Raw genomic sequence first — 25,503 nt, 5'->3', positions numbered from 1 at the left:
AACGTAATTTCACTTGTTTTAGTGGGCAGGAGCAGAGGTCATCTATAGGAGAGAAGAGACCAAAAACATGAAAACGAGTGGTTGTTCCTTAAGACTCCATAACTGAGGATTCCTGTTAAACATTGAACTTCAAACGACACCTGATGAAGCTGGATCAGACCCCAAAAACAAATCTACCCTTTAACGAATGTCTTTTAGGAGAATCTCTTTTTCCTCCTTTACTTCTTCTTCTTCTTCTTCAATAAGAGTAAGAAGAAAAAGAACAACAACTGCTCAAATTCATCAAAAGGGTATGCTCTCTTCACCCCCACCTACTCCTCTACCTGGAATTCTGAATTCTACAACTACTAATACTATTTTCTCTGATTCTGTGACTATACCCAAAAGTCTTAGTAGAAAACAATCCATATCATTTGTCAAAGATCGGTGTAACAAATCAGGGTCTGATAATCTTAGATTACAGGATGTATTGGGTTTCTTCAATCTTCTGCTTCTCATGAAACCTTTGCCTTCAATTGTTACTTTTAATCACCTAATGGGTGCACTGGCCAGAATGAAAAACTACCCTAGTGTATTTTCTTTATATAGGATAATGAACCAAGTAGGCATCCAACCAGATATTTCTACACTCAACATTCTGATCAATTGTTTCTGCAACTTATATAGGGTTGATTTTGGTTTTTCTGTTCTGGGAAACATCGTGAAACGCGGTTATGAACCCAGTGTAGTAACTTTCACTACTCTGATTAAGGGCCTCTGTGTGATAGATAAAATTGCGGATGCAACCAAATTCTTTGTGAATATGGTGGAAAATGGGTACCCATTTGATGTAATTACATATGGAACTTTAGTTAATGGGCTTTGCAAGACGGGTAATACAGGCATGGCGGTTGGGTTGTTGAGGGCAATGGAGAAAGGTGGGTGTAGTCCTGACATAACAACCTATAGTACAATCATCGATAGTCTATGTAAAGACGGGTTTGTCAATGAGGCCATGAACCTCTTTTCGGAAATGATCAGTAAAGGAATTTCACCCAATGTGATCACTTACAGCTCTTTAATTCATGGACTGTGCAATTCGGACCGATGGAAAGAAGCCATGGAACTGTTCGACGAAATGCTTAGCCAAGGAGTCTCACCAACTATAAAAACATTCAGCATATTGATTGATGCTCTTTGCAAACAAGGGATGACCAGAGAAGCACATAAGTTATTAGAAGTGTTGATTCGAAGAGGTGAGAATCCCGATACAATTACATTCAGTTCATTGATAGGTGGATATTGTTTGATAGGTGAAATGGATGAAGCAAGAAAACTCTTTGATTCAATGGTAGATAAGGGCCATGAACCTAATGTTATTACCTACTCTGTCTTAATCAATGGTTATTGCAAGAGTAAGAGTTGGAGGATAGATGAGGCTATGAGGCTTTTTGGGGAAATGCCTCGCAAGGGATTGAAGCCTACAATTGTTACTTACAGTACTCTTATTGGTGGATTGTGTCGGGTAGGAAGAGTTGCGGCCGCACAAGAACTTTTCAACAAGTTGCATTCTAATGGCTTAAGTGCAGATATCTTCACATACAGCATTTTGATGGATGGGCTGTGCAAAAACCAGTGTATTGATGAAGCTATGGAACTTTATCGTGCCATGGAAAGCAGTGGATTTAAACCTGATATTAGAATTGTTAGCATCCTCATTGAAGGGATGTGCAGAATTGGTAAACTCAAAGATGCAAGGAAGGTTTTTGACGATATAGCTGCCAAAGGTTTGGAGCCTGATGTTGTAACATACAACATAATGATTAATGGCCTTTCTAAAGGAGGACTTTTGAAGGAAGCCGATGAATTGTTCTTGCAAATGGAAGAAAATGGCTATCCACCTGATGACATTACGTTCAATACCCTCATCCGAGGTTTTCTTCAAAAGAATGATACCACTAAGGCAATGGAGCTTCTCAATGAAATGACTGAGAGGGATTTTTTAATTGATGAATTGACTGCATCAATGTTAATGGATTTGCTTAAGATAGGCAATCAAAGTCATGAATATCTCGAAATGCTTTGTAAGTTCTTGCCAAAGAGTAAAGGGAGAGGTGATTTGTTGAATGCTGAGTCAATAATGAATTTTGTCAGGGGTGTCTTAATTTAAGGACCATCCTACATATTCTTGGAATATTTCCAACATTCCGCACTCCGCAAAATAGTCCACATCATGGAAGGGAAATTGGCAAGTCACTTCCCTTCTAGATAATTTTGTTATTTTATGAATAAAAGAAGTGCTTGGATGAATTCAAAACAACCTGATTTTTAAATCATTAGCTTATGGGAAGGATTTTTTTTCTTTGTGATTCTTCATGGCACCATTTAGACCCAACACCTAGGAACCTGGGACATTGTTTACTCTGAACTTTGATTAAGACTTTATATGTACTCCGATATCTTTTCTCATGTTCTTTTCTGTTCAAAAAACAATCCCATTTCTTTCTTTATGCAATCCAGGCACTTCAAAATAAATGTTTTACCCATATCCAGTATAACTTTTCATCCCGGGCAGACATGTGTTATACCCATGTGTGCATAACACCCTTCCATTAATATTTACTATTTATTTTACTCGATTTGATAGTGCTGAAACAGAATATGATCATTTTTTATTTGTAATTGGCTCAAAAATGCATTATGAAGCCACTCTTTTGTAGAACTGCACCAGAAATTAATAGGCATATTGTCCAGTTTTAAGGAAAAATTATTGGTAGCCTCATCTTACTAAAAAAATGGATATTATCATTGTAGATCCATCAACTTCTCAACTCACTTATTACTGGAATACATAATGGTAGGCTAGTTTATGGGATAATAAGTATGACTTGTCATCCTAACAGCAGCATGAGCTTCTCTGGAATTTATTTGAAGATTTTCGCAGATGTTGTGTTTCTATACATGTGCAAGGTTCTGTATGTAGAGTTCAATGCTGTTGTAGAAGGCTTTGTATATCCTCTGGTTTTTGTACTAGTTGGTTGAGATTGCCCATAGAGCCAACGACATAGCCAATAAATGTCATCCCAAATTTACATATTTAGTGACAGGAGTCTAACATCCTTTGAGTCCACTGTGAATTGTCAAGCCTAGTTTTGTGTCAAGGTAACATTATTCATTTCACTTCCTTAAAAATATATTTCTGCTCTCTAACAAATTACACATGTTTCAGTGACTTGATTTGTTAAAGCTAATAGTTAATACTGTAAACTTCTTTGCTCTGCACAAGTTGCTTATGTGTTTCTGGTATTATTATCTTATTTTAGATGCTAAATTTGAGTATCAATTCAAATGTGTCGTTATTTTGTCAAATATAACTCAATTGTTTTTGTTCGAGCTGATTTTTATCTTGGAGTTGTCAATCTTATGGAGTTGTAAGGCTGACTAACATCATAATATTAGTATACTTTGGGCACGTTTGGCTGCCAGGAATTGTTTTTCATGATAAATTGGCGTCTCCAAGTGGAGATGAGGGTGAAGTCGGCTAAAAATCCGAAATTAAATATCCGAAATCAAAATCCCGGAACTAGTGGAGAAGTTGCTAAAAACCGGAAAGGTTGATCCGGTTTTGTGTAGAGTTTTTGGTTTCCCGATTTTTAGCAACTTCTCCTCGCCGGAGACACTAGTTCCGGGACTTTGTTTCCCGGTTTTTAGCCGACTTCATCCTCATCTCCACTTGGAGACGCCCAATTTATCATGAAAAACTATTCCTGGCAGCCAAACGTGCCCTTCTTCATCTTGTAACCAGGTCGAGAACCTTGTGTTAGAGAAGCCTTGTCCTTAACATTGAGTGTTTCTTTCTAGTCCATTTGAACTGGCTCTGGTCCCATTGGCCATGATTAACTTGCACTATAACTATAAGGTGATGCATTTAGTTTCCACTTAGTAATTTTCTTTTGCATAATTTGAAGACGTGGTTTTGCTGAACTCTTAGTTGTTTGGTTTTTTTTGGTAAGTAAGCTGGGATTGAACCTCCGACAGAGCCATAACAAAATTGAGCAGAGGCTTAACCCCGTAGTTGTTTGGTCTTGGTTGACAGAATGAGAGTAGCTAATGCCACACTTGTTTTTTTTTTCTTCTTTATTTTCTGGTTATGGGTTTTGCGGGCTAGTATTATGTTTAGGATACATCTTGCTTACGTATTTTGAGACTCATTTGAGGAAGGGGATTCCTCAAATGTCATTGCCTGGGCTGCTAACAAATGAGCGGGGCCCTGGCGACTCTCTCATATTTTGGATGAGATTAGAGACTTAATCTGTTGTCTGAATCCGCAATTGGCGCATCATGGAGAACGGCAAATACTAAAGTGGATGAACTGGCGAAGGCGGGGGCATCCAGTAATGAAAAGTTTATTGATTTTATAGAGGATGGCATCCTACCAACTGTTGTCTGAGGGTTCTGTGGAATTATTTTGGCTTTTTGGGGACATCTTGTCCCCGGAATCTTTGTTTGTAATCGTTTTCGATTATTAATAAAATTGTTATCTTTCAAAAAAAAAAACTTAACTGAAGCGGTTGACTCAAAGTTGGTGTTGTTTACTTTTGAACACAAAGGTTATTTGTTGGTTCATGAAACAAAGGGAAGAAGTATAAGAGAGAAAACTATGGAAAACTGTTTTCTTTTCTTTTCAGGTGGTACCCATAGATTAGCGGTTTTTTTGTGGTTGATTACATAACTAATTTATTTTTAAAGGAATCTATTTGATGTGCATTATCTAGCCTCCAAAACCTGCTAAGTCTTATTTTTCATTTTCCTATTAAGATGGTATATTCATATGCACTGCGAATCTTAGTAGATGCTGGAATTGAGAGTCTTGATCTTGACCTTGAATAGTTTCTACTTCCGATATATCTGTTTCCTAATTGGGCAACTTTGGCAAATTTGGCTTTGCATGGGTTGGCAACTACCAACCTCTTTTCACAGTTGGTTGTCTAAAGTGTGAATAACTTACTCAAGAACATCTCACATGCTATAGGGTTGATGGTTTTCTTTCAAGGGTTTCCCATGGCCTTTATGTAACTAAAATAGTAAAATTATATTATTTAATTATTATAATAGTGTTATAACTTGAAAGAATATAGTGCTTCAACTTTTAAACTGCGTTTTTGATACTGGATGCAATGTCACGGGCTTTAACACATGCCCTCTCCATGCCTTCCATAATGAAATTTTTACAACTACACATTTTAATCAAAATTCTAGTCAGTAACAGGTCGTCGCATGGGGATCCAAAAGTAATTCTCTTGTCTAAGAGTACTATGGTGTAGGCTCAAGACAGCTACTGTCTCTGGAAGTCCCATGGTTTCTTGGCCCCAGAATGATAGAAGGTTTACATGAGAAAGACGTGAAGGATAGATCAGTTTTTCTCTCATACATGTAAACATCTGCCTTTGGGTCTGGATTACTTCCATGCTCTCTTCCCCAAAGTAGAGAATATCTTTCTCTAAAACTCATACAGTTGAAAGTACATTGAAAACTATACCATGTTTCCTCTGAAATTACTCCAAAGTATTTACTATACCTGTTCTGTGGAAGTTATTTCTTTTTAATAGCTTTCTATCTCCTAGTTCAACGTCACAATAATTTTTGCTGTCTCAAAGCCAATACAACCAAAGTCTGCAAAGCTATGATGGGATTAATATATACTCTGACACAAAAAAAAATATGAATCCATTTTTTTTAATATCCTGTTTATGAATTTGCTTCTCAGACTTTGAAACTTACACTCCGGATGACATTTATCTATGCAACATGTGGATGCTTCTTACTTATGGTAGTAGCTAAAGATCTTTCAGGATTGCCATCCTGTGTTCTTCCAAAGCTTTTTATGCAGATTTAACTGTCTGGATAGGTCTATTTTAGGAACAAAGGCATTTTTAGACGATGTCTTTTGGTATGTCTTGGCCATACAAGGCATATGCATCAAGAGACATAGATGTCTTTTGGTATGTCTTGGCCATACAAGGCATATTCATCAAGAGACATAAATCTCACTCTATTCATCACCTGAAGTTGAAATAAAACTCATAATATTCCTTAAAAAGGTTACAAAAAAAACGATGATCTTTATGTTATGTAGGATTTTATCAGGGAAAGAGAAGACCCAAATGTTAGTTTTAGTTTACTGGCTAGAGATTGATTTTCTCCATTTTGGTCCCCATGTAATCTTTTACTAGTTGACTAGAGACTATTTGAATTCTGAAGTGCTAATTTTTGTGATGCATTATCATTTTCCTCTTCTTCCTTTGAATTTAGTGCTTCTCAGGATGGGAATATGATCTGAATTTGTAATAAGCTGTGACAGCACATACACATCAATAGCTGACTAAAAGATCACTTCATAATGTTATATTTTATGCAGGATTTGCTACGCAATTTTGCATGAAAGCCATTTCGCAGCTTACTTTTGCAGGAGAGAACAGCCGCACAGGTTGACCTTTTAGCAGATTTTGTCTTATTCATCTGATTCATCTGAGGTGGCTGTTCTGTCAGGCAAAAGTCAGACGCAAAATGGCTTTTTGTGAAATTGCATAGTAAATTCCATTTTATGCAGGAATACATTGTTGCAATTGCTTACTGAGAACTAGTGCAAATGTCTTAGATCGCTATCGTTTGATTCCAAGGTTTTAAATGTTAGTTTCGGTATGCATGTCAGTCCCCATGGAAGCTAAACCATGTTGATTTTGATTGGATATTTCGATGCAAATGTTGTAAAATCACAGTAAAGTATGCAAATGCTTGAAATTTAAGATGAAATTTTAGAATATTGTAGATTAGGCATAAATACACACTTTGAAATCATTACATAAGCAAGGCAATCCTCCGTAATGGTCTAACAACATCAAACACTTGCATTCTCATGGATAATAAAAATCTATGAATTCAAATTGCCAAAGTAAGAAAGGAACAAAAACTGTGTATTTTCCTTGGAAAATATATTATTAGGCCTACCCATTTGATGATCCAATCTATTCTCCTGCTCTAACCCTTTAATCTGTGGAAAATTTCTCATAATCATGGAGAATTTTTTCTTTTATAACCATACATGTAAAGGACAACAAAGTTAGGGTTAAGATAGCCCATATGCAAGGGCCCAATGAGCACTCACTATAACAGCTCAATAAAATAAGGGGAATGACAAATGCACCCCTTTTCACTACTTGGGACACCAGCAGCAGTGCATCAATGACTGCAGAGGGACTGATGTACTTCACGTTAGAAGGATTCAACGGATTTGATTGCCATGTAAACTCCAGTTGGGTGTCCCATGTGATGAAAAGGGGCACATTTATCATTTCCCTAAAACAAGCATACGATTATATTTAAGTTTGGAAGGCATCATTAATTGAAACATAAAAAATCCTCTATACTTTTATGACTGGGCCCAAGTCCATGCAAGTATAACATAACGGAAAAAACAACATTGCAAGGCCTACATGTTTGTTGAGCCTCGATTTAACTAAGTCGTGCCCTGAAAATCATCTCAATATGATGATCCTAACCCTCCAATGTGCAGACGTTTGTAAAATGTGATAGAAGGGGATTCGCTCAACGTCTTTAGGCGGTTAAGAGGCTCTCAAACTGCTCCATGGAGATCTGCAGCTTTATTCGATGAAATCAAAGATAGAATTTGATCATCCTCGATGTCTTTCAATCACATTAGGCGGTCAACTAATGGGGAGGCTGGCAAACTGGCTAGAGAGGGCGTTCATGTGGGGGGGGGGTGCGCTCTTTGATTTCCTTCCCCTCTAACTATCTATTATTTTTTTCTTGCTTTCAGCTATGTTGGGGGCTAATACGTCTCTTTCTTTTCTTGTAATTTCAAGGACCTCCTCAGTCTCTTTCAGTTATCAATAATATCTATCTTACCATAACAAAAAAAAGTGTCATCCATTTTAAACCTTTGCAAATCAGAAGGTTAGGATCATCCTGTGGAGATTATTTTCGTGACAAGACATATTTAATTTGGGGCGCAACAAATAAATGGTTTGAATCATCCAAATGTGTGAGACTCACTATTTTTTCGTTGAACTTGCCTAGTATCCGTGGCACCATATAAACACATAGCAGTAGGCTCATAATGGCAGTCCTTGTTTTCATTAAATCATAAAATGAATTAGAGAAAAGTGTATCTATTCCATCGAGTAGATAACTTGTCTACTCCATCGCCCAGACACACAGTGGGCCCACATTGATTGGATGATCTAAAGCATTCATTTGATAGGCCCTCATATAGATAGGAAGTGTCCAAAAAATTAGTTCCTTAAGATCATCCTAACCCTTTGAACTGTGTAGGTAAAAATAGATAGATTTGTGAAGGTTTATACCCGTCCATTTTAACCTCTACAAATTGAAAGGGTTGGGATGATCCAATAGAGCTAATTTTTTGGGCACACCCTATCTATGTGAAGACCCATCGAATGAATGGTTTGCATTGTTAACTAACCAACTTCTCCCAAAACTTAAGCTGTTGGAGAAAGGCGTTATTTATCTTTTATACTTTAACAAGTTGGTAAGTTAACATGGTATCAGAGCCAAAGGTCTCAAGTTCAAACCTCCCAGATAGCAAAAATCTACATGCGATGGTCGGCCCAAAGTGGGACCACATGTGCCACGTGTTTGCCAAGTGGGCCACACGTGCGGGGGAGTGTTAAAGTATAATGCTCTGTATGGTTGCCAGGTTTTTTTTTTGGTCCCGGGAGTTATGTGGGAGAAAAAAAATACTCTGGGAGATAGGTGGGAAAAAAAAAGTCCTGGAAGTATCCTGGTAAAATAAAAATCCCATGTTTGGTTATGTGGGAGAAAAAAATACCCTGGGAGATATGGTGGGAAAAAAAAAAACCTTTGTTTGGTTGCTTGAACTGTTGGGTAGAAAAAAATTCTTCTCAAGCTTATTTTTGGTTCCTGAGTTTATTTTTGTTCCTGGGGTTATCTTGGGATGGGATGAAAAGACAATCATTACAAAAGTGGGATTAAAAAATTCACCCCACAAGTAATCATTACAAGAGTGGGATTAAAATAAACCTAGTGCTAAAAGGCAACCAAACATGGGATGGGACCAAAATTTAACTTACTCTCCCACAAAACTCCCAGGAACAAAAAAAACCCGGCAACCAAACAGAGCATAAAAGATAAATAACGCCTTTCTCCAACAGCTTAAGCTTTGGGAGAAGTTGGTTAGTTAACATGCATCACCCAAACAATGTGGGCCCAACTGTATTATGGCCGCCGATAAGTTTATCTACTCGATACACTTTTCTCAATGAATTAATGAAGAGAAGAGTATAGCCTCATCAAATTATCCAAGTAAATCTACACCACTGCAGGAGAGGAGATGGAGAATCACGAGAAAGGTGGTTGTGTGTGTGTGAGGAGAGAGAGATGCATTCAAAACAAACAAACCTTGAAATGGAGAAAGTTCGAGAGAGACGCTGAGTGAGGAGAAGAAAAAGTTGGAGGATGTCGAGTGAGAAGAAGAATAATGATTTTAGGCCAAAATGAGCAACCGGGACACGTAGCCAGCCTACAAAATTAGTAGTCTCGGCTTTATGAGAAAGAGCCATATGGAAAAAGGCATTTTTGAAAATAAATGCCCAATAACACAAGACGAGTGAAAATGACCAAAGAAGCAAAGTTTCAGTATACTTATGCACTAAGGCTCTGAGTCTCTTTCACATTTTAAGCCGTTTCAAAAGCACCAAGAGTAAAAGAATAACGAAAGCCGTTTTTTTTTTTTTTTTTTGGAATTGGCAGCACTAAGCATCTTGTCTTTTAGTATTTAAAGAGCTGTCTAAAGGTTATTACAGTTCCCAAAACAAGCTAGGTCCGTGCATATAACATAGTTCACTAACCCATTGAAGTATTTGACAGAATTAATTACAATGTTTATGGAAAATTTTAGGGAGAATACTTCACAGTTTCTCTAAAAATTTCAGTTACAATGTTTATGGAAAATTTTAGAGAGAATACTTCACAGTTTCTCTAAAAATTTCATCCAAATTTACTAACCAATTGAAGTTTTTGAGAGAATTGATTGCAATGCTCATCCAAATTTTTAGAGAGAATCATGCACTGTTTCACTAAAAAATTCATCCAAATTTGCTAACCCATTCAAGTGTTTGAGAGAATTGATTGGAATGTTCATACAAATTTTTAGAGAGAATCATGAACTGTTCATCCAAATTTCCCCACCCATTAAAGTTTTTGTTCATCCAAATTTTTAAAGAGAATCATGCACTATTTCTCTAAAAATTTCATCCAAATTTACTGACCCATTGAAGTATTTGAGAGAAGTAATTACAATTTTCATCCAAATTTACAAACCCATTAAAGTTAGTTTGTTTGAGATGATTGAGAAAAGAAGAAGAAGAAGCAATGTTCATCCAAATTGGAATCTTCAAGACTACTCTTCTGACTTAGAAGCCTCACAAGACTTTCAAATTCTACTATCAATATCTCTCTCTATCATCCCCATTCTCACAATAACAATGACTCCAAGAAAGAAGAAAACTTAGAAAAACATCCAAACTAATTTTGCATTGCAATTTCTAGCTATGAACAAAAGAAGGAAAACCATTAAATGATCTATAGTCTATACCTCCTAACGCCCATATCTCCGACGACCTGAGCTCCGGGAACCGGCCGGAATCACACCGGAACTTTCTTCTTTTCTAACCCACACCAAACCCATACCTTCACCTCTCCCTCTCAAACTCCCAACGCTCCTTTGAAACCCACTTTTCATCTCAACCGTCGATCTCTTCCCCCCTTCATCCCCACCGTCCGTTCCCTTATCATCACAAACCCTAAGATCCCCAATCTTACGCGCAATATCCACCGTCCGATTATCCTCACGTCTGAAACCAAACCTTCTAGAACTCTCAACCCTTCGCGAAAACCCACCTTTCCTCCCTTCATCTCCACCGTCCGTTTTCACCATCTTAAGATCCCCAATCTTCAACGCATTATCCACCGTCCGATCCTCCTCACCCTTTGATTCCCATTTTGCCCTTCCCGATGGTGGATTTTCTCCTTCTCCGGCATGGATCCGACCCTTCTCCGGCCGAGACTCTGTCAAATCTCCGGTTAGGGTTTCGGATCCTTTCTTCTTATTATTACACCTCTTCCTAAATTTCCTCTTTGAATTTTCGAGATTTCGGTCCTGATCGGTGATTTTCCCTTTCTCAATCTGGTTTTTCTCCTTGGATTCTTCGAGATTTTGCTTCTGATTTTGCTTGTCTTCGATTTTGTGTTCCTTCTTCGATGATTCTTCGAGTTTTTTCTCACAGATTTTGGCAACATATATTCCGTCCTTTCTCTGCACGCGAATCTCTCGGTTCTTGTTTCTTTGATGGGGGGATTTGGATTCTAGGGTTAGGGTTTGGAGGTGGGGCTGAGATTTGGTTTCTAGGGTTAGGGTTTTGAGATTGAGATCTTTTCTCTCTTTTCCTTCTTCTTCTTTTTGCTTTTGTTGCTGTTCTTTGAGTCTCTGTTCTTGGAGGTGACGGAGGCTGACGTAATTAGACGGGAGAGAAGAGAATCTCTTCTTCATATCCTCCATTGTTCTGCAGAAACGATTATTTCTGGAGAAACGATTATAGTTCAACCATTGAAGTTTCAGACAGAGAGAGACAGAGGAAGAAGAGAAGAAAAAGAGAAGAAAAAGAAAAGAAAAAGAGAAAATTCTATCACACTCTGTACGAGCGCCACGTGTTACTATTGCATTGTAGAGTTAGTTAGTTGGCAGGTCCCACTTTTTTGGCTTTTGGCTGACCTTTCTTTTCGCCCCCCTGTAGTACACCCCTTTTAACATGATTTTCAGATTTTGACGTCAAAAAGCGTTAAAGTCTGCCACAATTCACGTTAAAAGGGCGGGGGCGGGGGGGGGGGGGGGGGGTGCATTAACCTAGAGAGGGGCGAAAACAATTATCTCCATTGTTTTACTGAAAAGTGTGGCCAAAGGATAGGGCGTTCCGAATATACGACTAGGATGGCAGTATTGTTCAAAATAGTACTGCTTTGGTCGACATCTTTTGTTTGAAGTAACTTTTACTTTCGGACCAAGACAGGACAAAGGGTTTGGAAAGGGTTTGGAAATGCAGCCAATTTTTTTATAAAGGACAAACAAGATGGGTGGACTTGGTAGAAAGGGGGTTGAAATATTATCAGTGCCCTGCTCCACAAGTTTCCATCAGCCACAACAGTACATATCTTTTTTTTTTATTATTAAAATGATAAAGTACATACATTCCAACAGTACTATATGTGGAGGCATATACGCAGTGATTTTCGTGTATAATCTCTCATCTTAACAGTTCTATGGTATTTCAAGTGATTTCATGTACGTTTTCCATTCCAGCGGGTGAAAAGTACGGACTGAGGGCTGATGTTTGGGGAAATTAAGGATTACGGCCACCTTTAAAAACAAGAACGAAACAAGGGCTAATCTTCAAAATCGGGTGGTCAAAAGACCCTGATACCCTTCTGACATCGACATAATCCTCCTTTTTCATTACTGCCTATTAAATTGGCACGCTTCACGAGGATTCTTTTGGTTCTTTTGAGTGGGTATTTGAACCGAAAGAACCTTGGGTTCGTTTCTATCTTGACCGTCGAAAATAATTAGAGACGGATGGATGCTTGAAACGTGTTGGAAAATTTTAACTTTTTGGAACACTAACGTTATTGAATACTTTAATGAGCAGCGTCATCTTTTCTCACTTCTCTTTTAGCTTAGAACGGTAACATTATTGAATACGTCTCTTTTGGCTTAGAATCTTTTCCCTTCTCTTTTGGTCCTCATTATTTACGCCGGCGCACCCATTACTTCAGCCGGCGTACCCATTATTTCTCTTTTGGCTTGGAATCTTTTCCCTTCTCTTTTGGTCCTCATTATTTACGCCGGCTTACCCCATTATTTACGCTTTCCACCGGCGTACTTATTATTTCCGTCGGCGTACACCCTATTTCTCTTTTGGCTTAGAATCTTTTCCCTTCTTTTTTGGCCCTCATTATTTATGCCGGCTTACCCCATTATTTATGATTTCCGCCGGCGTACCCCTTTATTTCCGCTGGCGTACCCATTATTTCCACCGGCGTACATCCTATTTCTCTTTTGGCTTAGAATCTTTTCCCTTCTCTTTTGGTCATCATTATTTACGTCAGCTTACCCCATTATTTCCGCAGGCGTACCCATTATTTCCGCCGGCGTACACCCTATTTCTCTTTTGGCTTAGAATCTTTTCCTTTCTCTTTTGGTCCTCATTATATACGCCGGCTTACCCCATTATTTACGCTTTCCATCGGCTTACCCAATTATCTACGCTTTCCGCCGGCGTACCCATTATTTCCGCTGGCGTACACCCTATTTCTCTTTTGGCTTAGAATCTTTTCCCTTCCCTTTTGGTCCTCACTATTTACGCCGGCTTACCCCATTATTTACGCTTTCCGCCGACGTACCCATGAATTCTGCCGGCATACACCCTATTTCCGCTTACACCCTATTTCCGTCGGTGTACCCCTTAATATTCCGGCGGCGTACTCCTGAATTCAGCGGCGTACTCAGCCAAAAGATATGTGAGAAATAATAAAATATTCAATAAAGTCGTCGTTCTAAGCCAAAAGAGGCGTATTCAATAACGTTACCGTTATAAGCCAAAAGAGAAGTGAGGACCAAAAGAGAAGTGAAAAGATAGAAACGAACCCAAAGCCAAAAGAGACGTATTCAATAACGTTACCGTTCTAAGCTAAAAGAGAAGTGAGAAAAGATTATGATTGCCTTTGGGTTGTTAGCGTTCCAAAAAGTTTTTCATCACGTGTCAAGCATCCATCCGTCTCTAGTTATTTCCGACGGTCAAGATAGAAATGAACCCAATGTTCTTTCGGTTCAAATACACATTCAAACGAACCAAAAAAGCCTCGTGAAGCGCGCTAATTTAATAGGCAGTAATGAAAAAGGATGACTTTGTCCATGTCAGAAGGGTATCGGTAGGGTTGCAACAGGGTCGGGTTTTTCAAAACCCTAGCCCAACCTTGGAACCCATAATCTCCGCTCTGACCCGCCTTGACCTTGAGTCAGGGCCGAAAAACCTCAACCCATTGCCCGCCCTACAGGGCTCAGTGCTGGCCCTGGCCTGTCCTAATTGACCCTAATTGGGTAGGGCCGGGCCGGGCCGACCCTAATTTACCCTAGTGCAAATACTTGTTAAGAGTGCCAAAAATAAAGCAACCACTTATCATATAGAACAAAATGATTAATAAACAGAGAAAGGGAACAAAATAAGACAATATGAATTCAACAACATGACGAGTAACAGAGACAATTAATAATAATAATCTAAAGAAACATCAATCCAAGATAATGGAAAACATTAGCAAAAGAAACATGCACAGATGGTTCAATTCTATAATAGAAAACTTACGGTCGGGCCGGGTCAGGGTACCCTAGGCATTAACCCAAAACTCGACCCGACTTGAGTCAGGGTCTAAAAAAATGAACCCTGACCCGCCCTCAGGGTTGGAAAATCCAGCCCTGACCCTGTTGAGGCTCAGGGCGGGTCAAGGCTGACAGGGCCAAACTTGCACCCCTAGGTATCAAGGTCTTTTGACCACCCGATTTTGAAGATTAGCCCGCATTTTGTTCTTGTTTTAAAAGGTGTCCGCAATCCATAATTCCTCTAAACATCTGCCCGCATTCCATACTTTTCTCTCTTAACAGTTCCATAGTATTTCAAGTGATTTCATGTATGTTATTGTTTTCTATTCCAACAGTACTATAAGTACATAGGCATGTATACCATGATTTCGTGTATAATCTCTTAACTTATCAATGGTATCTCGAGTGATTTCAGTTATATGTACATAGGCATATACACAATGATTTTCTTGTATAATCTCTCATCTTAACAGTTTTATGTACTATAATATTTCAAGTGAATTCGTATATGCTTTCTACCTCCATAAGTACTATGTGTACATAGGCATATACACCCTGATTTTTCGTATATAATTTCATATATCATCATTTTTATGTAACTAGGGAAATGAAATGATTTTCACACATCTCTTATACTAAATCAGTTCTATGTACACAGGGAAAAGAAAATGATTTTCATATGTCTTTCATATATCATCAGTTTTATGCAACTAGGGAAATGAAATGATTTTTACACATCTCTTATGCTTCATCACTTCTATGTATTTAGTGATTTTCGTATGTATCTGTAGACACCCCATTTTAACTGAACCCCTATTAGCTATAATTGAATGAAAATCCTATCAAATAGGTGAACTAGAGTCCCGAATTTGTCCCTAGAGTAGTTTAGGATCCCAATTAGGTCCCATTAAAATTTTGTTTAAATCCGTTCAGAATTGCATAATAAGACGAGCCGAGTTAGATAGTGCAAAAGGGGAGTGAAATATCCTGTAAGCCAGCCAGTTTTTACACTAGAACAAAAAGATGGTGCATTATCCCTGTAATGTCGCCCATGAAAAGTTTTACTTGAAATTACCTGTAAGCCAGCCAGATTTCAGCTGAAAATTTAGGTTAAAATGGTGAATTTTTGTGAAAATCAATAGATCTGATGTGTTAGGCTTTGGAATTCAAATATATGTGTTAATATGTGTATACTGTGAATGTTTAGTGAAATCAATGATAGATCTAGGATTTTGATGTGAAATGCTCTTGTAAGATGTTGAAAACTTAAAAAATACATGCTGTTCAGATTTATATTTATGTTTTTTGCTAAATTGCGGTTAGAATTCGGAAAAGTGATACACATAAAAGTTGTAGATATTTTTAATACCTTCAATTTGACATATCATGGCCTTAATTTGGCTAAGGAATGAAAAAGTAATGATATTTTTAAGATTTCAGCAAAAAAACACCCTATTTCCAGCTTGCGGTTTGACCGGAGATGGCCATTTTCGGACACTTACGGCCAAATCCAGCCGGAGTTGTCAACTCGGAAAGTTTTTCTCAATGAATTTACTGAAACTTTGGTTTTTAATACTTTTCCTAAAAATGTGTTTTGGTTTCTTTATTCTGCAAAATAAAATTGGAACTTTTCAAAATAAAACTGCATAAATGAAATATGAAATCAGCCCAAAGATGGCCATTTTCCGGCCATTTCTGGAGAGAACTGACCGAAGTGCATAACTAATCAAATGTTCCCTGATATGTTCCATACACCGTTGATGTTTATCACTTTTGTTCATTTTGCCATTTGGATAGAGTAATTTTCAATACAAATTTTCAGCTTCCATGTAAAATGCAAATGCGTATTTTTTTTATGCTTGATTCAAGCTTAGCCTAGTTCGTCATGGATGAGATGAAATGCTATGAATTTTTTTTTTATATTTTTGAGGTTTCGATGTTTATTATATGCATATTGTGAGATTTTGCTTAGAAATCTGTGTGATTATTAGATTTTGAACATTGTTGTTTAAAAAAAAAAAAAAAGACTGTTACATGCATGCTGTCCAATTTTAATTTTTTCCCTTTTTCGACCTCAAATGCTCAAAACTTCTAAAAACAAATATATTAATCTTGTAGATCTCATCGAGCCGATTAGTTCGATATATGACAGCCCAAATTTGGCCGAAGGATGAGAGAGTAAGTTCTGGCTGGATTCGGCCAGAACCATAGAAGACAAAATTGTTCTTCATGAGATTTTCTAAAACTTTGTCAATGTGTACATTTTTCCAGAAACAATGTCTGGTATATCAAAAATCACTTTCGAAATTTCAGTTTTCTGGTAAAACTGCGTTTGCTGTAATTGCAGATTGTCAGCCATTTTTTGGGCACTTTTGGCCGGATCTGGCCGGAGAAGAAAAAGTTGTTTCTTGAATGATTTTCTAAAACTTTGTCCTTGATTAAATTTTTTCAAAAACGATGTTTTGAGTGTTAAAACTGAGCGTGAACTTTCAGCTGAAACACTAATGTGCTTTTTAAGGGCGATGAGCTGGAAATGATTGTTTTCCGGCCACTTCCGGCTGGAACCAGACGAAGTAGTTGAATAAGAGAATATCTCTTGTGCTGATATCTACAATTGTGATCAGTAGAGTTTTTTATGATTTTGATGTTTGAGGGGTCCAAAAGTCATTGTAAAGTTGCATTTTTCACACTGACATAACTGTGCAATTTCTTGAAAATCATGGATAATATAAGCTCTAATCGTTTTTCGTAGTTGTTTTGGATGTTTTGAGCTTGGTAGCAAGTCATGAATCATCTTTTGGATGCTTTCCATAATTTACTTGTCATTTTTGGGTCATTTTCGTAAAAATTACATCTTTAGTTGTGATGTTGCCTTTTATTGCTTTTTAAGGATATTTTGGTCTAAAATCTTTTTAATGCTTATAGTTAGATATGATGAGTATGCTAACAAGTTTTAAATCATATATTGAAATATTTTCATGAATTGTTTGGCATTTTTTACCCTTTTTGGTGAAAATTAAATGTTTGGTGGAAATTTGTTTTTTCTTCATTTTTAAGGTTGTTTTGAGCTTAGATTAATTCAAATGGATGCTTTTGATTATGTTCAGCATGCTAGCAGATTATGAATCACATATAGAGTAATTCTTATGAATTTTTGTGCATTTTTAGTTAAATTTGCATGCTGTGTTCTTTCAATGTCTTTTTAATGCTAAATGATTGAAATCAATGATGTAAGCAAACAAATGATTTAATCATGATCAAACCTGAATAAAACATGCTGAAAATATCTAAAAGAAGCTGAAATTAAGCATTAAAAGATGCTAGGACCTTGCTAGAGACACACCACGAACAAGCATGCTCCATTCTTCTGGTTCTTGAACTAAATGACAACTTAGCATCTAAAACTCATAGGATCACTTCTAAAATACATTTATACCTTCTAAATCTTGTGAGTTTCATTCTTGGAGATACGCCATGTCTCATTCCGTCTTTGAGATCCATTGCTTGCATCTCTTGCCTCTCGATTGGATCATTGCCCATTGATTACATCTTTTGCACACATCATCATTTTTCCTTTAATCCTTCTACTCATTGCAAAGGCAATGAAGGAGTAATCCCAAGCCCATCCTTAGGGGACTTTCTCGGTCCAAGTAGCATCCCCTCTTTATTTAGTAGACTTTCTTAGTCGTTTAGACACATTTAGATAGTTAGTTCCCTCATTGCAAGGGCAATGAAAGAGTCATCTAGAGCCTCTACTAAGAGACACGCTCTGTCTCATTGAGGCGATTCTTCTGCGGAGACAAGCCTCATTTAGGACCTACGCTTAGGGAATAAACCTTAACCTTGGTATAGAGTTAACTCATAGGAGGCATGTTTGGCCTCACTTATAGAACCATCTAAGTTGTACCGCAACTTGTACCCCTATTAGTTGGAGACCAACTTGGTCTGGTAGTTGTCTAGGCCCTATTTATAATTGCCAGGGCAATGATAAGGACACTTGGAGCCTGCCTCTGTGTCTAGGAGATTACCCCTTCTCACTAGCATTGTTGTTTATATACTTTGTGTTTATATGATGTGTTGATTTATCTAACCCCTTCTTAGAGAGTCTTTGACTTATTTGCCCCCATTTTGATAGCATTATCGGAGAGTCTTTGATTTGTTAGCACCCCCTCCTTAGTGGTTGTTGGTTAGGACTTTGTCTTTTAGAGTTGTTGCTACTTCCTTTTATTAGAGACTATCTCAGTCTTATTAGAACTTACCTATTTGGGATTTTAGCTTTCTTAGTGGGACATTAGTTTACTCCTTTTGAGGTCATTTCACTTTTAGTGAGTTTGTTTATTTGGGGTTTTCCCGCTGCCTTAGGGTTTAGCCCTAGGGTGTTGCTTTGTTTGTTTCCTTTGGCCTTTGACCAAAAAGGTGAAAAATATTTTAAAAATTCAAAAAATACTTGAAAACTTTAAAATCTAAAAACATTAGAAATTTGAAACTAAAAAATATTTGAAAACTTTAAAAACATAAAAATCTTTGGAATATCTGAAATGTCAAAAAGATTTTAGGAGTGTAGTTAGGAAGTTTGTTTCCGAACTACGTTGGCTTGATCCTCTCTCAAGAGGTACGTAGGTAGCTTGGGATTCATATCCTAAGTTTAGTCAAACTTTGTAAATAAATCATTTAAACTCTTTAAAAAGCATAAAAATCTTTCATTAAACATGTTTTCAAAAAGCTCTTCCTCTAGTGTTAGGGGTTTGTCTTACATAGAGTATTTTGGTTATTGTGTGTTTGTGTTAGAGTTAGGAGTTTGTCCTAGCTAGGAATGCCTCCGTCCGATCAGTTGGCGATCCACATCGCCGACTGATGACTAGAATATGATGCGTTAGTTTGCCCATTATTTTCCTTAGGACATACAGTCTAGTTACACATAGGATATAGGAACCACTTGCATTAGGTTAGGGTTTAAAAACTTACATTTAGTTAGGGCATATAGGGGGTCCTAAAATTCACAATCCACTTATCGCTCAAGAAGCTTTAATAACTAGTTCGGTCTTTTAGGTCAAGTCTAGGATATAGGTCTAGATGTCTTAGGCATCACAGTTTAGAATAGGTGCGAAGAACTACGTTGCCTTGATTCTCGTGGAGGCGGGGATACGTAGGCGGCTTCGAATGAACATCAGACCATCCGAAGAATCAGACGACAACATTTAGAGTCTAGGGTTTATTGTGTTGTGTTGTGTGTGGTATCGAGTCGTGTTGTATATTTTGTTATGTTTTCTTACTTTCATGTACAGACTTTATACCTTTAGCTGTAGCATGCATGTGTTTGCCTACCAGAACTTAGACACCCATTAGGCATGACACTCATAACTTAGCTATGCTTAGGTGACATTTCTTTTATTTATTTTGTATGTGCTTATTATCCCCGGGTCATGCATGTTTAGGTAGACGTTTTTTTTTTGGGATATTTGTTCCCATTTCACATGATTTTCACCCAAAACTCATCAAAGTTAATAATAAATGGCATAAGAGACCAAGTGCTTGCACTTGGGCAGATGGGGTGCTCTTCGAACCTTCCTCATTCGTAATTAGGCATGGACCCACATATATTTCTGGTTATCCATTGCACAGAGGATTTATTTTTATGGGTTCCAGGGCTGACTTCCCTGGATGGCGACTCTGAGTTATTTAAGGTATGTCTTGGTTTCGAGCCCTGGCTCCGGATCAAGATGTATCTTTTTTTTTATCGCCACTCGTGCTATGTTATAAGAGTGGCACCATTTCGAGAGTTCCTTGGTAGAGCTTTCCTTCATGTGGATGATCCAGATGACTGACGGGGGACCTGTTTCCTCGGCATCCTCTCAGGATCGGGGTCCACAATATCTAATATTAGCACCAGTTTTATGTATTTAGGGAAATGAAATGATTTCACATATATCTTATACTTCATCAGTTCTATGTACTTAGGGAAACAAACTGATTTCCACATGTATGATCTACCGTAATAAGTCCACGCGGAGTCGGACGTGTCAGCAAGGGCAACGGGCTAGTGGGAGCTGCCGAGCTGGAGTGCCCTGAGTTTTAAAAGAAAAATGGTATAATAAGAATGTAATGGATTTTCATGCATTTCTATTGTAAATGACTACTCATTTCAGTTATCAGTATAAATTTTTTTAATTTGGTTTCTCCATTCTGTTGTAGAAATTTTCGTAAATCTTTATTTTGGAGTTCAACTGTTTTATTAGCATTATACGGATCTTGAATTGTTGTTAAATTGAACTTTTATACTTGCCTGGTTACTATCAATCTGCTCTGACGTTGTTTTCTCCACCATAGGACTAGAGACCGTTAACGAGAGTGCGTTTGTGCACGAAGACATTTAGAAACGTAGGGGATGGGAGCAATTAAATAAGGGAGACGACATAGCTTGGTCGTCACTTTCATTTAGTTTAGATTGTCCGGTTGAGACTTTGAATGGTTGAATAATTATTTTTAAGTGGAAGTTCTTATAAGGAAACTCTATTGAAATTGGAATAAGAACTATGGATGTTTAGTGTTCATGTATGGTTTAAAAAAATAAAATAAATTCAAGTAGTTTTGATAGGTACTTGCTCGTAGCGATCCGGTCACGGAAATCGGGTCGTTACACCCTTGGAGGCAAAAAAAGGCAAAATTCTATGGAATATTTCATTTCTAACAGTTATATGGGTGTTGTGGAAGGCGAGGAATGCTAGGTTGTTTAAAGGGTATGATGAGAACCCCTACTATCTCTTCAATAAGGTCATCACCCTCTCAATTTCCCGAGCAAAGACTCTACCAAGTTTTGAATTCGTCTCTGCTTTTGACTTGTGGCATGGATGGCAGGAGGTGTGTGAAAGCTTGGAGATCTAGACTACAACAGTGTAGGAATGGGAGCCTCCACTCCATGGTTATTTGAAGTTCAATTCCGATGGTGAGCATTGGAAATCCAGGTCCGACTGCTATAGGGGGAGTTCTTAGAGATGAGTTCTTAGAGATGAGGGGGTGGTGGTGCGGTGGGCTTTTGCAGTGCCAGTTGGGGTAGCAGACTCTAATGAGGTGGAGGTATGTGCGGTTCACCAAGGTATAAAGTTTCTAGAGGGAGAAGTTTTGGATAAAGTGCTCATAGAAGGAGACTTCCTTAACGTTATTCTCAGGTTAAGCGGACCTCATGTTTTTCCTTTCGTGGAATACTTTGAGGAAATCAAGGACTTATTAGGCAGCTCATCCATTTCCTTCCGCCATATAAGAAGATTGGCCAATTGGGCTACGGATCGGCTCACTAGGGCTGGGGTGCACTTGGACGCTATCGAGCAGTTTGACCTTTTACCTCCTTGACCTTTCAGGGCCCTATTTGCTTATCTTTGTATTATAGTTTTCCTTCTTCTGTTGTATCTTTTTTCCTTATGCTTTGTATCGACCATCTCAGTCCTTTTTCTTGAATGAATTTCAAACCATTAAAAAAAAAAAACAAAGACATCTAGTCATTCAATCCGCACAAACAGAATCATTCACACCCTGCAACTAACAATGTTGGAAAACAGATATGATATGATGTCAATAAAATCAGAGATACTAAGAACAGAACAACATACTTTTAGACAATATACACATCTGAAAATGGCTATCGAGTCAATGAGGCGTAAGCACAGCTAAAACCATTTCGAAGCCTTTGTATCTAAGCAAACTAAAGACCAATTTCAGGGAAGCTAGGTGATGCAGGGGAAATGCGTGCGACCATAAAAAGCACAGGGTGTCGATAGGCGCAAATGAGTGACCAATCAAGTAGCACAAGTGTGCTCTCGGTTATGTACAATATGGTCGGAAGTGGAACCAAATCTAGTGTTCAGGCCTTCTCCAATTTGAGAGTTAATCTCAAATCATTAATGTATCATAGACTACATACCCTCCCAATCAATGAATAGGTCTAAGTACAATAGGAAAAGCACTGGATATCAATTGTCAACAAACACGGACTCTGTTTCTTGAATTAACCGAAGCTACATTTGGCTAGCCAAGGGTATCAAGAGTTCATGCCCAGAGAGAGAGAGAGAGAGAGAGAGAGAGAGAGAGAGGGCCTACTAGTTGTGAAAATGTGTACCGATTGTGTAAAAGGATACAGGGTGGCGATTGGCGAATAGAGATCTTTAGGGGGCGATTTTATCAGCTCCCTCTAAACATTGTTAAGAATAGCTTGATCGGCTGATTTTAGGCCCTTGATCCAACAAGAAGCCTCGTTTTATCAGACCCATCTAAATTTTCATACCTTATTTACTTTTTTAATTTATATATTGACCACTCCTCTTTATTTTGAACTTCTCTCATCGACTGTTGAGAGCCTGTGGGAATTTTGAGGCCGAGGAAAAACGAACTTTAGATAGATAAAGAGGGTTGCGTAGATATGTGTACGAGTAAATCTACTCCCCAAATTGATAAATCGACTCCCCATGTGTCTTTCTCTATCCTCTAGGTTAGAGAGAGAAAGAGGAGAGAGATAGACACATGGGGAGTCGATTTATCCATTTGGGGAGTCGATTTATCACTGCCCAATTGAGTACTTTTGTTGCATAGCCTTCTGATAGCTAAGCCCATATCCAACATTCAACCTAAGGTTATTACATAGAGCAGTGTCTATTTGATACACAGTGATAAGGCCCACTCTGTTTACATGATCTCCACCGTTCATTTGGATTTAATGGAATCCTCTCTTTCTCTCTCTCTCTCTCTCTCTCACACACACACACACCCACACACACACTCTCTCTCTGTGGGTGTTTAGGGTTCTGTGGGTGTTTTTAGGGGTTTGATATGTACATCTTGTTGAGAGAAATAGCATAATAATGTTCTAAGATTAATGGGGATGGGAGCTTCTTCTGCTGCTGCTTTTTCCTCTTCCACAAAAGCTGCAAGGAGAAGTTTTGGTGGTCAGATTTATCACAAGGGTACGCTTTCTCCACGCTTGCCTGCTCTTTCTACACTATCTCATTCTCAGATTATACACCATGATAAATCAAATTTGGATATCTGGAGCCAAACCCAGTTTGAAAATTTCGTGAAGAAGCAGTGTAAATCAAGGTCTGGTATTACTTTGAAGGATGCATTGGGTTTCTTTGATCGTTTGGTTTCCATGAAACCCTTCCTATCGATTTTGACTTTTAATCACCTGTTGGGGGCTCTTGCCAGAATGAAACATTATTCCACTGTGGTTTGTCTGTGTAGAAAGATGAATTCGGTAGGAATGGATCCCAATATATGTACATTGAACATTTTGGTTAATTCTTATTGCTGTTTGAATAGAATAGACTTGGGTTTCGCTACTCTCGGTGGTGTCCTGAAATGTGGTCATGAACCAGATGCTGTCACATTCAGCACTCTTGTGGGTGGGCTTTGCAAGATGGGAGATACTAGTTCGGCAATTGGGTTTCTCAGAGAAATGGAGAAGAGAAGATGTAGGCCTGATACATTCGTGTATAACACAATCATTGCTGCTCTCTGCAAAAAAGGACTTATTAAAGAGGCCTTGAATCACTTTTCAAAAATGGTTAGCAATGGCATTTTGCCGGATGTTTTCACATATAGTTCCTTGATTCATGGTCTCTGCAATTTGGGCAGGTGGGAGGAAGCCGTAGGATTGTTCAATGAAATGGCGGGTCGAGAGATTTCGCCGGATGTGATAATGTTCAACATACTAGTGAATGCTGTTTGCAAACAAGGAATGGTGACAAAAGCACATGGATTGTTGGAAGTGATGATTCAAAAAGGCGTGAACCCTGACATTGTCACATACAGTACATTGATGGATGGATACTGCTTAACGGGTCAAATAGACAAGGCAATGAGCCTCTTCTTAGAAATGATTGAAAAGGGCATTTCGCCGAATGTTATCACTTATAATTCCTTGATTCATGGCCTTTGCAATTCGGCCAAGTGGGAAGAAGCCGTGGGGTTGTTCAATGAAATGGTGGGTCGAGAGATCTTGCCGGATGTGATAACATTTAGCACACTAGTGAATGCACTTTGCAGACAAGGAATGGTCACAAAAGCGCAAGAACTATTGGAAATGATGATTCAAAAAGGCATGAACCCTAACATTATCACATACAATACATTGATGGATGGATACCGCTTGATGGGCCAAATGGACAAGGCAATGACCTACTTTTGCAAAATGATTGGTAAGGGTATTTCACCGGATGTTATCACTTATGGTTCCTTGATTCATGGCTTCTGCAATTCGGACAGATGGGAAGAAGCCTTAGGGTTGTTCAATGAAATGATAAGTGAGAAATTTTTCCGAATGTGATAATCTTCAACATACTAGTGAATGCTCTTTGCAAACAAGGAATGGTCACAAAAGCACATGGACTGTTGGAAGTGATGATTCAAAAAGGCGTGAATCCTGACATTATCACATACAATACATTGATAGATCGATACCGCTTGATGGGCCAAATGGACAAGGCAATGAGCCTCTTTTCAGAAATGATTGGTAAGGGCATTTCACCGGATGCTGTCACTTATAATTCCTTGATTCACGGCCTCTGCAATTCGGATAGATGGGAAGAAGCCCTAGGGTTGTTCAATGAAATGGTGGGTCGAGAGATTTCTCCGGATGTGATAGCCTTCAACATACTAGTGAATGCTCTTTGCAAACAAGGAATGGTGACAAAAGCACATGGACTGTTGGAAGTGATGATTCAAAAAGGCGTAAACCCTGACATTATCACATACAATACATTGATGGATGGATATCGCTTGATGGGCCAAATGCATGACGCAATGAGCCTCTTTTCCGAAATAATTGGTAAGGGAATTTTGCCAGATGTTATCGCTTATAATTCCTTGATTCACGGCCTCTGCAATTCGGACAGGTGGGAAGAAGCCCTAGGGTTGTTCAATGAAATGGTGGGTCGAGAGATTTCCCCGGATGTGATAACCTTCAACATACTAGTGAATGCTCTTTGCAAACGAGGAATGGTCACAAAAGTATGTTGCCGGATGTTGTCACTTATAATTGCTTGAGT

General features: G+C 38.3%; 1 protein-coding gene across 1 annotated transcript; it reads left to right on the top strand.

The window, feature by feature from the left end:
- Positions 1 to 30: 30 nt before the first annotated feature.
- On the top strand, positions 31 to 25,503 carry LOC143888703 (uncharacterized). The gene is made up of 4 exons (XM_077393130.1): positions 31 to 2,137; positions 21,182 to 21,328; positions 23,313 to 24,654; positions 24,765 to 25,503. Exons 1-4 carry the CDS (start codon positions 188 to 190, stop codon positions 25,499 to 25,501), a joined length of 4,176 nt encoding a protein of 1,391 aa, XP_077249245.1. The 5' UTR covers positions 31 to 187; the 3' UTR covers positions 25,502 to 25,503.

The sequence above is a fragment of the Tasmannia lanceolata genome, unplaced genomic scaffold (genome assembly GCF_043159265.1).
Source record: "Tasmannia lanceolata isolate RefF3 unplaced genomic scaffold, GAP_Taslan_0.1 ptg000012l, whole genome shotgun sequence".
Classification (NCBI taxonomy): Eukaryota; Viridiplantae; Streptophyta; class Magnoliopsida; order Canellales; family Winteraceae; genus Tasmannia; species Tasmannia lanceolata.
This window is presented reverse-complemented; position numbering and strand designations above follow the sequence as displayed.